General features: G+C 34.2%; 1 protein-coding gene across 4 annotated transcripts; it reads right to left on the bottom strand.

The window, feature by feature from the left end:
- Positions 1-200: 200 nt before the first annotated feature.
- On the bottom strand, positions 201-14,264 carry LOC128673793 (sulfotransferase 1E1-like). 4 transcript variants are annotated; one of them, XM_053751887.1, is made up of 7 exons: positions 14,108-14,264; positions 11,097-11,231; positions 9,900-9,999; positions 6,170-6,492; positions 5,486-5,580; positions 4,441-4,609; positions 201-3,664 (listed from the first exon to the last, which is right to left on the bottom strand). In XM_053751887.1, the coding sequence occupies exons 1-7, from the start codon at positions 14,187-14,189 to the stop codon at positions 3,525-3,527; spliced, it is 1,044 nt and encodes a 347-aa protein (XP_053607862.1). In that variant the 5' UTR covers positions 14,190-14,264; the 3' UTR covers positions 201-3,524. The 4 variants fall into 4 exon arrangements, with proteins under 4 accessions (XP_053607862.1, XP_053607864.1, XP_053607865.1 ...); XM_053751889.1 differs by having other exon boundaries at positions 14,051-14,108; XM_053751890.1 differs by lacking the exon at positions 14,108-14,264 and adding an exon at positions 14,046-14,105.
- Between the last annotated feature and the right edge of the window lie 365 nt (positions 14,265-14,629).

Below are 14,629 nucleotides of genomic sequence, written 5' to 3'. Positions count from 1 at the left end.
AAAGAAATAAACTACCTTTCGAAGACTTTGCAAACGCTTGTCTCACGTCAACCTTCTTTAGGAATACTGTTGTTACCTTTCAGAGTTCTAAGCATAATTAGAAGTTAAATAAAAGCATTAACTATAAAAAATACTAAAAAATAATACAAAAAAAAAAACAATTTATTTTCAATAATTAAACTTATTTAAGAAACTTAAATTAAATATTTATAAACGGGTCTCTGTATATAAGCATCAAAATTTAAGTTTTAGTGTGTAATATATATTGTATTATGGCATAATGATTTTAAAGCATAATGTTGTTTAAGTTAAGGTATAACTAGGTATTTGAAGCATAACTAACCAGTAACCTAACCTAATAAATTATGCCTACTTAGTTATGCCACATTTACCCGTATGCCAAAAATCTACATGCCTTAGACCTTAAAAACCCATATGCCTTAGATCTATTATGCTGAAACCGATATGACAAAGTATAAGACAAAATAAATTATGCGACCCTTTATAAACAATCACGCAGAGGATATTTAATTTGGTGTAGGAACTGAATTATTTAAATTTATTTCATTTATAACCCTAAGAGTTGTTTGTCATGTTAAATACACATGCAGTTGTGATTAAAGCTAATAATACAAGGCCCGTAATATATATCACAGATCAAACTACAGATAACTAATCTACAGTTTATTTCAATCTTTGGTTTAAACTATAAGCTTTACTCGTAATATCGACAAAACAAAAAGCATTAGGTCAACTCCGATTCATTTTTATATACACATTCTACGTTTTATGCATTCATCCAGTCGTTCATTATTTGCGTTACATTTACAACACTTGCAAAAAAAAAGTAAACTGTCATTGTCATTGTGATCAAATTAATCAGCGACAATGACACTCAAATGTCATAAAATCAGCTGATTACCGAGTGAGCGCCATTTTAAAATCGTTGATCGTAGTTAAACCGTATGGTAGTCCAAACTGTAGATTAAACTAGGATTGAAGGTTATACGATAACTATCTTAAGAAACAATCGAGCAATAGTTTAAACTATTCTTCACAGTTTAATTTGTGATGGATATTATGGGCCTAATAATGCTAACAAAAGAAAACATTTCTCACAATTTATACAATTTCTAAGTATGTCATCGTAATATTCAACTTTCATCGTATACATCAAATCAAATCAATTGTTGGCTGTGGCCCGACTCGCACTTGGCCGGCTATTTATGAATATATGATTGCCCACCCATTCCCTTTAATAAATTAACTAGCGACAACTATCAAATTAAAGTATTACTTAGGTACCATCATTTTTAACGTTCTAACAACGAGTCTGCGCCACGAAAGAGGTTCTGCGGCAATATATGGCATCAATAAGAGATCGGCCACGTTGTTGTTGTTAGAAACTATAATGACAGCTATACATTTTCGCGGAACAGTTCGCCGCACTGGCGGATTCGACATACATTGCTAGGTTTTCATTGCAGGAAATAAAAGCTCTCATACGAAATACGCAATGTTCGTGCATTCATGTCGACATCTGTCCGAGTATACGGAACTTCTTTTGGCGCGGAAATATTATACATTTATCACAACCAAGTAAAAATCTAGTCATTTTTTTCTAAACAACTAATTACAAAAACTATGCTTGCTGCATATTATGTTCCTGAACTCAGCTATGGAATAATTTTTTGGGGCAATTCCACCAATATATTTAAAATGCTTAATTGCATTCGTTTTTTCTTTACAACCAATGAATAACTGTAATCCTATTTTTATTGAAAAAATAATAGAATTCTCACATTTGTTTGCTTATAAATTATTTCGTAAATTATCAACAAACTACGCTTATGTATATTTTGTGAAGTGACATCCTTATAAAGTGAAATAATCTGTGACATTATCTTGGAACAGCACGAACGTGATTGGTTGACAAAATATTATTGATGAGTTATAATTTTTATTTCCTTTTCCCAATCACGTTCGGTTATTCGGTTATTATATGAAAAATAGCATAATGTGCAATGCACCTAAACTGTTTAACAAAAATCCACAAGGAATCAAAGATTTAAATGTAAAATTGTTTAAAAACGCCTCAAAATATTTCTTTTGGAAAATATGATACTACAATATTGAAAATATGTAACAATATAACTATATTGAAATGACTTTTAAAATTACACTTTTTAAAATCATGTTGACATTGTAATTATTATTAATTAATGGCTATTTAATGCTGACAGTTTTTATAATATCTTTATTTGTAGTAAATTTTACTATTATATCTATTTGTAGTAAGTTAATGTATTTTGCACACATACTTAAACACCACGTGATTGTTTTATGTTTATCTCGATGATGTGCCTAAACAAAAAAAATAATTACAATCCCTATCTTTGGTATTTTCTTACAACTATCGATTCGTCTCATACAATTTTATTCACTCCCACTACAGGTCAAAACCTCATATTTTTATTATACGCAAATTTACTTTTTTAAAAACATAGTGAATTCAAAAAGTTTTACTTGAATTCTCTCTAAATAAATACTTGTGTAATTCTAAATGCAATGTGATAATATTCTGAAACAAACGTGTGATTGTATTCTCTTTGCATAAATCCTAAGTTTTTAGAATTATAACTACTGATAAATCTTGGAATTTAAACGTACGTTACTAGGATTATCTGTGGTATCATTATCAAATATCAAACACAGATAACAAATATTGTATTTTGACGTTACTATATTTCTGTCTCACGTTTATATTACACATTTTAGCGTCGTCCGTATTTAGTCAGAAAATAATCAAATAAATATACTATTATACTATAGCAACAGTTGTAAGACAAATAGATAGTACGACCTAATTTTGTCTTGATATAGAAACAAAACTATTACTTAATATAACGCAACTTTAGTATAATATTATTTTGTTCTCCACAATGTTTTTAACTTATACTAACTCTCATGCACATTTCACATTAAGGGCTGAGATCTTCAACGTCAACAATTCTATAAAGAACGAAAGGCTAACTACCCTAACAAAAAATAAACGACTGTCCAATGCATCTTTTCTTTCTAGACCTTTTCTCACTTATGTAGGGACGGCACATTGAGTAAGTACCATTCCTTTATGTCAAAACAATTATCCGGTTAAATTGTTTTATTCATGATGACTTTTTAAATCATTTATATTTGTAAAGAACACAGCGGCTAAATTGAAATTCACCACAAATTTACTTTTTTTTTTGTTTATGTTCCCAATATATTTTATTTCATGTGTGATACTGGCTTCGGTACAATCGAAATAGTATAAGTATTTTATTCGCGAGTCAATAGTTTCGCGCTTTTTTGATTCTTTCTCAAGTGTTTCCAAATTAAATGGTGAGTTATGTATTGTTAATTTTCGGTGGCATCACGTGTTCTAAACACAATACTGTGAAAAACCAAACCATATTTCAAAGGACAATCGCGTTTCAAATTCCATTGGCATAAATACTATAATAATACCGGTTTTAACTAGTCTATAAGTGCGTCATTTCCCCCTTTGTGTAGCTGAGCGAAGGGTACTCCAAGTCAAGCCCCCGGAGCCGCTGGACGAGGTACTCTTCTGATTGGATCGTCATGACTTTGTCAAAATGAGCCCGCCAGCCGCCGGCTTCACCTGTGACGTAGATCAGACATTGTACGAACATAGTAACAACAAACTAACGAACAAATCCAATAGAACGAACATGTAAATTTCTAAATATATTGAAAAATAGCAATTGATAATGATAGCTACTAATATATCACGATTTTATCCCGTAACTAGTAGACATAAACTTAAGTAACTCGAAGGCCGAATGGGAAATATATTACGAGAATAAACAAAAAGAGTGAAATTTAAAATAAATAGAACAAAAACAAAAAATATATTAGCAAAAATATTAAAAAACTATTTATTTTTTTCTAAAATTCGACTTCAACATCTACTGTTTTTATTATCTACTGAATGCGTGAATCTTTTTGTTTTTGAAGTCAGCAAGTGCCACGTTTTAAATAAACTTTACTAAGATCATTTTTACTTGGAAACTATGGTAAATAAAGCTTCTTTATCAATCTATTATTTATCTATCTTCTAAAATATCTCCATAATAATCAAGTCATCCCACCTAGCAATAAGCTAAAAAGAGAACACGTACGGCTACGCACCTACCAAGGCTGTCCTTTCTCGAGGCTGTCGAATCTCGATTTATCTTGTGCTATTTATCGTCACGTTACTTATCTTAAATGCTTCAATAAACGTGCTGTCTTTACAGCACGTTTATTGAAGGTTGTTTATTAGGATTAATAAGGATGGGCTTGAAAATAAGTAGATATCTTTATATCTACTTATTTTCAAGCCCATCCTTATTAATCCTTACAACAACTGACAACTGTATCTGTATAAAAACCCACCTTTTCTTATGAACTGTATATCATTGCCTTTCCCTCCAGCGGTATTGTTGACAGTCTTCGACTTGCGGAGGCTTTCGAAGCTGAGGTGAGACGACAGCCGGTCTATCTCCTCGTCTTTGTACTCCTTGCCGAGGAACTTGCATATCCTGCGGATTTCTTTTGGCAGGTCCTGATGTAAAAGTATATTTTAGTCGTATGCTTTTAAAAAATTACTAGCGGTTGCCCGTAGTTTCGCCCATGGTTTAGCCTATATTTGACCTTGAACTATGTACATTCCAAATTTGAATCGACCAAACGGTTTAACGGTGACAGCGTGACGGCCAGTCGCATTTGTAATATTTAATTTTACAAGTTTTAACATAGGGCTCCGTATTATGCTTAGATTTGCGAAAGTGTCTATCTTCTATCACATCATCTATGCAACCTATCTTCAAAAATCTTTATAAGAGTTGAATAAGATGATATCGACTATAACGACTTGTTCGCCTCCGCCTGATATATCGACATAGAACTTTAATAAGTCAAGTTAAATTTCCAATTAATTTAGGTTAATTTTTTACTTTTTAGAATATTATAATTTTGTAATTATTTCACTATTAATATTTTATTTGTGTACACAGCAAACTTCTAAATTTTTCAACACTCCTATTTTAGAGCAAGATATTTTCACATACAAGTTTTTTTTATTGTCTGAGGCTTAATTCTAATGCAGTCGAAGTCGATTTCACCAATTTTCTCCAAATATTTTTGAAGGTTTAACACGGTTTCTTGACTTACGAAAAATCACAATTGAAAGAGTTTAATTCAATGCATGAGTCGATCGATTTTTCCCATTATAAATTTGCTCAAAACCTAGATTGAAAATTGAAGAAGTGAACTTCGATTGTGAGGAAGGGCCCCAGGTCTTAGTAGACCTACGTGAAAAGTTAATACAAATATATCTGGTAAGTATACTCGACATATTTGATCAAGATAGGTTGAAAAGGGTGCGAAGAGAGGTCAACTGATACGCGTTGTTTTTTTATGGGAAAAGCCTATAAATTACCTTTATCAGATCTTCATAGAACACGAAATGTAAGTTGGGCTCGTGGCGTTTCATCCAGGCTTCGTTGGTGTGCGCCACTATAGGTGCCCAGGGCACTGCAATCAAATAATTAATTTTAAAAACCAAAAACTCGCCTGCATTTCGACTGAAGAGATATTTTCGTAATTTTTACAGATTGAGAGTTTTTCAAAGCATTATATCTAAAGGGTTCATTTACAACGGACCACTTCAAGTATTATTTTTCTTGAATACAGCCTATATCACTCGAATTTACTTAAGATGTTCTAAAGATATTCATCAATTTTTTTCATTTTTAAGCCTAATGGATATCTTATATTATTATCATGATCACGGAAGCATAACTTTTTAGTCGTTCAAAGAATCGATTATTTCCCATTCGACGCATTGACCAGATACGCAACTGACCAGAAGCCCTACCACGAAATTAACAAACACGTAGCACGTTACTAACGACCACATGCTGTCTCTCTTTCTCATATCGTGTACTCATCGTGTAAAAAAGAGAGAACGTGTGGACGCAATGATGTGCTAACACGTGTCTTACGTTTCATGGTATGCCCCCACAATTTTTATTATGGTCATTCAGTCTTAACATCGTACTCCACATTTTGGAAGACAACCCCAACACTTTGGAAGACATTATTACAATTAAGAGATACATACATAAATCTCTTCTAAACGCCTCCCAGAACATATTAAAGTTTGTCCTCATTAAATTCTTCATCACCATTTTGTGTAAATAGTAGTACGACACGGCGACATCTCGTGGGTCCCTCGCGACGTACACAACTTTTGCAGTCTTGAGCAAATTCGGTGGCAAAAGTGATAGAGGCATGTGGGTTTTGATGAATCTTGGAGATTCTAGGTCTTCTATGATCTTCCAACTAGGCTTCTTGACGGCATGGCCTAAGCCTTGAAACGACTTGAGGCCCATAAAGTTCGCTTTGATCAGCTCGAAGGCAATTTCTGGTATCTGAGTAGTGGTTCTGTAACAGTGTAAAGATGTAAGATTTGTTATATATTCATATAATAAAATTGTAAATTGGCAAAAATCAAAATCAAAATCAAATCATTTATTCAGAAATTAGGCCTTCACAGGCACTTTTTCACGTCATAATCTAAATTAAATGATGTTTACCAAAGCTACAAACTACTAGCATTTCGGAACGACCACTGCTGAGAAGAAATGCCGAAAGAAACTCATTCAAACAGTGTTGGTCCCTATTGGTGTGGCAATGTCTATATATACATAGGAGATATAAAAGAAAGATAGCTATGGGAGGTATTTACGGGATATTTCTATAAGAAGCCAAAACTTTTGTTTTTAGGATTTTTAGCTATTATACATGAGTCAGATATAGCACAATATACAAACTCATGTGGCGCGAGTAGAATTCGATTCTGGGACATTTCGATCTCAGATGGACAACTGGACCACCGCCCCTTTGAATTTATAATTAATAGAAGTTATTTCATTTGGATGTAACTATAGACGTAACATATAGACGATATGTTTTATCAAGTGTAACAGATTAAAACAAGTTTATCGAATATAGAGAATGAACGATTGTATTTAAAATTTATCAAGATATTTCGTAACTTGATAATTCTATTGTGAAATACCGGGTATATTTTGCAATAGTGAAATATATTTTAAGAAAACAAAAAAGCGCGGCAATATATAGTTCAGAGGGTTTAGAGCGGGTTTGCGAACCAATCACATAGCGCCATTGTGACGCAACGACAACCACACTGCAATGTGATTGGTTCGTTGCGTCTCACTTCGAATCGATTCGATGGCGAGAAGTGAAATGCAAATCCTCACTTCGTCCACAGATAAGGCAATCTGACTAGACACGATGAAACACATTTTGCAAGTAATTATTTAGTGTCATCTGTCTCGTCTGTTTGTAATTAAAAGAGTCTACTAGATCCCTTAACGATACACAAAAACAGGCTATACTTAAAATCGACAAAGTAGCGTGGTTGTTCGGCGCCCAGAGCCAACTAGAAAATCACCGCCCATCTCTTTTCAAAATTATTTAAAAAATAATATATTTTATTTAAGTTTGCGATTTTATACCAATTTTTTAACAAATCTATCAATCCCGTTACCTTCATTCAAAGAAAGTATTTAAGTATATTGACGCCTATCGGATAAATCCAATTCTGGGATTTTTAGAGATTTTTATGTAAAAAAAAAAGCGGGAAAGGATACATTCAATTGGTGAGTTGCGTATAAATCCGCAATTTTGAAAAATAAACTGTCAAAGTTTTATAATTTTGTCAAAGACATTATAGATTCATCCTTAGATGATGAATTACTGCTACCACCACCGCCGGGCAGATTTTTTCAAAATGTGAATAGGTCTAGGAGAGCCAATCAGCGCATTGAGTTTGTTCAACATGGCCGACAGTTGACGTAAACCGAGTCTGCGACAGTGGCATCCATAATCCTACTAATAATATGCGAAAGTTTGTGAATATGCATGTTTGCAAGTTTGTTACTCTTTCACGGAAAATCTACTAGACCAATTGTTGATAACACATAGAGTACTTTTTATCCCGAATTTCTAGACGCAGCTAGTACATGAATAAATCCAGATCAATCAAATCAAAATACTATAAATCCCTAAAAGGTCTTTCAAAGATAGATATGATAAAACGCTTAGTTGACAAGAAAGTATCAATCCATTAATCTGTTATTAAACTTTATCAATTTTTCATAATTGAGATAATTGAGCTTTTCGACTAATCGATAGGTAATCAAAAAAAAATTCTAGAAAACGATCCATGACAAGGAAATATTTGAAAATAAATAATTTTTTGATGAAGTTTATGTTATGCCGCCCGGGGCTTGGCCCGCCTTGCATGCTCCGCGTTACGCCATTGCCACGCATAGAGCTATATGTCACTAATCTCTGTTGTCGGAGCTCCGACGAAATAATCGTTAATAATCGTTTCGACGACCGTGAAAACAATGCATGTAATGAGGAGCACGACGGAACAATGGGAACACTCGCATGCCCGTCCCCGTTTTTCAATGGTGGTCGACGAGCTTACGATATGCTGCATTATTTTCTATAGGTTTTGACACTGACGCGCATTGACGTACATCATCAAAACTTCATACAATTTCTGCGTTGTTCCAAAAACACTGTTCCCGTGGTAAACAGACGCGAGCGAAGCCGCGGGTAGAATTATAAAATTCTTTCAGAGCTGACAAATTAATCTTGAAAGTAAAGCTTTTTAGCAATAATGCTACTTAACTCACAAGGAACTAATGAGAAAGAGAGAAGAGATTTTCCAAAATTAAAAAAGAAAAATATATTTTTTTTACGTCTGCACGGAGTTCCGAGCGAAACTTGTCATTTTTATATTGCTGCAATAATACAACAGTTTAAAAACTAAACTTTACACACTAGTTGACTAATTACATAATCATGTAGATAAATTCACAGTGAATCTAATTCTAGTAATTGTCCTTGTAAATGATTAACCTTCATTAATCTACTGAGATCTAATTGCGCTAAGTAATATTCCCCTTTTAATGAATCATTGATATGCTCGATTTGTGAATTATTACGTGAATAAATAACTATATCCTACACTAATATTATAAATGCGAAAGTTTGTGAGGATATTATGTCTGTTACCTACTCTTTCCCGCAACATGCCATTTGATACACGTGTAGAATATAACCTGGAATATATATTTAGAGTACTTTTATCCCGAAATTCCCGAAAGAATGGAGCGAAAGTACACGGCGCAGCTAGTATTTTTATACAAACAAGCAGGCAAACAGGGTTGCGTCCTGATTGTAAGCCACAGCCTATCAACGCCTACAACACCAGGGGTGTCACACGCGAGTTGCCTAATTTGTGTCCTAGGATCTTTGCCACAGTGCCCTGTAATCACACCGCCTCTCTCACCCTTCAAACCGGAACACAACAATGCTAGCAGCTATTTGTCGGCTGAAATGGATGAGAGTGAGGTACCCATGCAGACGACCTTTGTACCAAAGTCTACCTCTGGTAAATATAAATATATTATCAAAACAGATCACACAGATTGAGCTAACCCCAAAATAAGTTCTAGACTTGCGTTATGCTGCTAACTCAACGATACTATATTTTATAACAAATAACATATATAGATAAACATTCAAGACCCGGGCCAATCGGAAAAAGATCATTTTCCGTCATGACCCGACCGGGGATCGAACCCGAGACCTCTCGGTTCAGAGGCAAGCAAGTGCCACTGTGCCACCGAGGTCGTCTAAATAACCGAGGTCGTATAAATCTATTTTTATATCATTATATAATAACTTAAATTTTAGTCAAATTTTAGATTTTTTTACATTTCTAAAATAAAATAATGTGGTGCACTCACTCTAGCATAGGAAACCTTTCATACAAAGGTTTTTCTTTAGCAGCGGCGTAGTCCAAATTGTTTTGTACTAGCCATATCAACTCCTGGGTCCATGTTGTGCCTAAAAAATAAATATTTCATTATTACTACAAATTATTCAATATAATAATCTTCTGTTCATTTGTTCTATATGTGATTCTTAATATAAATGCGAGAGTCGAACCCACGTCTCTGCCAACAAGGCATGACTTGTCAATTGCCACCACTTACGTGGTAGTCGATATGCACATAACAAGTCGAGTAAGTAGTGTGTATGTAGTTCCCATTACAAATAAATAAAAAATATTATCACATATATCCAGATATTTTACATTTCCCTATTATTATATCATATTATTATAATGAAAATTAATATAAATTTTACATAACGACCTAATTTTAACTAAATCATTGACATCAATACTGAGAATGATGTAGGTTAGGTTATCTGAGATTTTTTTATGACGCTTTACAACATTGCCATGGCGGCCCACCGAGTCACGATTCCAGATAAAATCTGTTACACTACATTATCAGCTTCTTATTGTCTAAGAAAGATAGGTAGTGGCTATAGGGATATAATAATTTAATGTAAATAATTGGAATACGAGGCACAAAATAAGAACATACTCGCTTCTCATCAAATTCAATTTTTTTAATTCATGATATACATCACTGGCGACCTTGGTGGCGCAGTGCTTGCCTCTGAATCAAGAGGTCCCGGGTTCGATCCTCGGTCGGGTCATGATGGAAAATGATCTTTTTCTGATGGGCCCTGGTCTTGGATGTTTATCTATATATGTATTTGTTATAAAATATAGTATCGTTGAGTTAGTATCCCATAACACAAGTCTCGAACATGACTGATTGATTTCAAAAATTTACTTAAAACTAAGTCTACTGACGATTCCAATAGCGAAGGTGAAGAAGAAGCGAAAATTGCAAACAACTAACATTTCTAGAGTTTTTTAAATGATCTTTTTTAATGACACAAAACCGGCTCGTTTTTACGAATTAGCATTATATGTTGTCTCTCTTTTTTTAGTTGAAATTGTGGTCCATGAGCTTGAGGGAGAGGCCCTTTGCACTGCAAGGCCCACAGCCCACGCCTTTCGTAGGCTGCCAGACTAACCAATCACACACTCGTTCATAAGAAGACGAGTTACACCAGAAACCAACCTGATCTGGGGAAGGTGATGACCCATACGTCATCAGGTCGCACGGGCAGGTTGTAGATCGCCTGCGCGTGTTTCCTGAACACCCCAGGCATGATGTACTCGTTCTTCCCGCATTTCACGAAGCTTCGAGTGTACCCTGTAATCACATTTGGAAACTATAGCCTTCACATACTGAAGCGATCCAGCGGTATGCCTTGCAGAAGTGAATAAGATTTTTTTGTAATGTTATCGTCATAGACAACTTGTTGAACGTGACATAAATCGTGTGGTCTAAATCTTTGGAATTCCCTCGTTAGGAGCCGATACTAGGTGTTGTACTATCTAGTCTTCCTTATACCACAATAATACTTTGTCAATAATTATCATTGGAACTAAAGGTAAAGCAAAATTTCATTACCGTTTAGCATGACCGTTTTTAGCCGTTGAGGAGTTTCCCCGTCGGGAACCGTTCCTAGGTACACCAACAGGCCATGTACTTCCAAACTAAACGACAAAATTTCGGCTCATTCGGTGGAATATTGAGAATTGTGTTGCAAGATTCCATCCAAAGAAAGATACTATATTTACACACATTGCAAATTATATTTATAAAAGCTTGTATAAATAAATAACAAGTGGGCCTTAAATTTAATCGTAATCGACATTTAAACGTGAGTCAGACGATTCGTATTTATAAAATGTATTAAAATTAGATTAAAATAAGTACACAAGCACTTAGACACCGTGTTAATCCTGATAAAATATTTGTACAAAATAAGTGCTCATTGCACTGACAACATACATTATCAGGATTAATCAATAATCTTGCATGCGCTGTGACACGACAAGACATTAAATGCTGCAATAAAGATAGGTGTCATTATATTATTCAATGGAAATGTGTACTCTGCACGATTTTAATTTATCATACCGACTTTGACCGATTATATCTTAATGATTTAAATTACAAATACTTGGAAAGTATTTTGGGATCGGCAAAGGGACAATTTTAAATAACAGAAACAATTTTATATGGCACCTACTAGCCGTCTACTAGTAGATACTAGTTATAATTTATTCAGAAATTAGGCCTTCACAGGCCACTCTTCACGTGATATTCTAAATTAAATGATTACCAAAGCTACAAACTACTAGCATTTCGGCACGACCATTACTAAGAAGAAATGCCGAAAGAAACTCATTCAAACAGTATTAGTCCCTATTATGCCAGAAGGGCTTACCATTTTTTAAATATAAATTTATGTATTATTTTTTATCAGAAATATAACAATGTAAGTACACAATAAAGTACATGGTCAAAAGGTATACTGATATTATGATTGTGATCGAGTGCTGATGAAAGGAAAATATACATATATATAATTAACCAAACGAAAAAACTTTTAATAAGAGATCGAGCTGACCAGATCTCCCCTTCAGCACCCGTTCACGAGTTGACGCGTGTAACAATCCGCGCGTTATAATCATCTGTCCAGCAGATTTCGCGCGAGTACAAACATACATACACACATACATCCTCACAATATATCCTCATAATATTAGTAGGCTGCGTAGAGCTAATAATTTTTTAACTAATATTTTGTATATATACGCTTAGACACAATCGGTTCGGACCTGATGATAGACCAGAAGCGGTTTTCAACGCGGGAGCTCCTCAACGGCTTACCGCAAGGACCCTTTTTTTCACCCATCGAATGAAACAAAATCCATCTGACAACATCACTAGTTAATGGCAAAAATCATTTTTTTTTTCTTATAAATACTTGTGTTTTATCATATCATAGTCACATAGTGACTGAAATTTCAAATGCAAAAAATTACAATATCTATTCTCCTCTAAAAAATTCTAATCTAAACATTATAATAACTCAATCATTAAAATTCTATGGTAGCTGCTTAATGATGTTAACACGCGCGTATATAACTAATATTATTATCATTTAATTCTGACGCACTTCAGCCGTCGCCGAAATACGTTAGATTACGTTATCACTATTGCTGAACTACCGCGCTTGACGTCACATGTCGCTTTTTAGGGTTCCGTAGCCAAATGGCAAAAACGTCATAAACCGTAAACCGCAATATTAAACCGACTCGCACTTGGCCGCTTTTTAAACTTTTGTTAAATAGTTATTACGTAACTAAACTTAGTAGAAATTAGTTTTTTCTTTTCCTCGTATTTTTCTAATTATGTTAACAACATAAACGCATACGTATACTGCGAATATCCTACTAATATTATACAAGCGATAGTTTTGTGAGGATGTGTGTATGTTTGTTACTCTTTCACGCAAAATCTACTGGATCGATTGTTATGAAATTTAGTACACGGGTAGAATATAAACTGGAAACACTTTACTACTTTTTGTACCGAAATTCCCACGGGAGAGAAGCCTTGGGCGCAGCTAGTATCTAATAAATGGTAGAGTGAATTTATTGTAGAAACCAATATTTGAATAATTTTCACAAATCACACAGTTTAACCCTTCGATCCTGGAAGCTAATTAAAATGTCAAAATGACGCGGGAGTCCTTGTGAAAAAATGGCGTCCTTGAATTGCGAAATTACACAAACAGTTTAATTTTACTTTTGACCATACTAATTTTATAAATGCGAAAATCTGTATGTCCGTTCCGTTTTCACGACTAAACAGCTGGACCGATTATAATCATTAGGACAAAAAGAAAATTTTACGAACAATTTCTCTATTGTTAGATAATTTCACGAAATAAAATAAAAGAAAAATTTATTTATATTTATAAATTAATAATATTAATTTGTGATTATTTATGTATAAATAGTTTTAGTCAGATACAGTCCGCACCATCGCATTTTGAACATTTTGGTTGTAAATAATATTTCAAAAATAATTAAATAATATTTCAAATTTTTCATAAACTGAAAAAAAAAACGCCGAAGATTTTCATTAAACTTATCTCATGAAACTTACGTTACCTCGCTCACAATTACTTCGACTTACACTGCGACACTTCACGACACAACACTACGCACCTGTCAAACACCTTTTAATAATTTTATCTTCCTCTGGCGTCACGGTCCTTATATCGTAAGGCAGGTCTAGCCACGGCGCCATGTTTGTATTTACACTGCTTAAACAAAACTGTCTCCGGTATTATTGTTACCACCTATTTCAATCGCAAATAATCTAATCTTGTATCGATTCATTGGATGCGATAAAAGACCTAGAGATGGCCGATTTTGGCAATGGTTTTTGCGGTACTGACTCGATTTTCTGGTTTGGAATTAGATCAATAGATGAACAACGAACAGTGTAATTAGCAATAGCATGAACCTTACTCTATGGGCTTAGTTAATACTTGGAAAAGACCTTGGTATAAAGGTCGTCTGTATGGGTACACAACTCTTATTAATTACTGCCGCCAAACAGCAGTGCTTGCCTTTGGAAGCTGCTTGTGTTCCGGTTGGAAGGGTGAGAGAGGCAGTGCATAAAAGATACTGTAGGTCCCAAAGTCGACAACGCTCGTGTGGCATCCCTGGTGTTGTCCGCCGTCC

The sequence above is a fragment of the Plodia interpunctella genome, chromosome 11 (genome assembly GCF_027563975.2).
Source record: "Plodia interpunctella isolate USDA-ARS_2022_Savannah chromosome 11, ilPloInte3.2, whole genome shotgun sequence".
NCBI lineage: Eukaryota > Metazoa > Arthropoda > Insecta > Lepidoptera > Pyralidae > Plodia > Plodia interpunctella.
Note: the sequence above shows the minus strand (reverse complement) of the source record. Positions and strands in the feature narration are given on the sequence as shown.

Excerpts from the sequence above, each read along its gene's own strand:
- LOC128673793 (XM_053751887.1), bottom strand. The coding sequence starts at position 14,189 with ATGGCGCCGTGGCTAGACCTGCCTTACGATATAAGGACCGTGACGCCA. Across the intron at positions 11,232-14,107 it reads TATTAAAAGGTGTTTGACAG|GGTACACTCGAAGCTTCGTG; the intron begins GTGCGTAGTGTT and ends ATGTGATTACAG. Across the intron at positions 4,610-5,485 it reads TCTATGAAGATCTGATAAAG|GACCTGCCAAAAGAAATCCG; the intron begins GTAATTTATAGG and ends CTTTTACATCAG.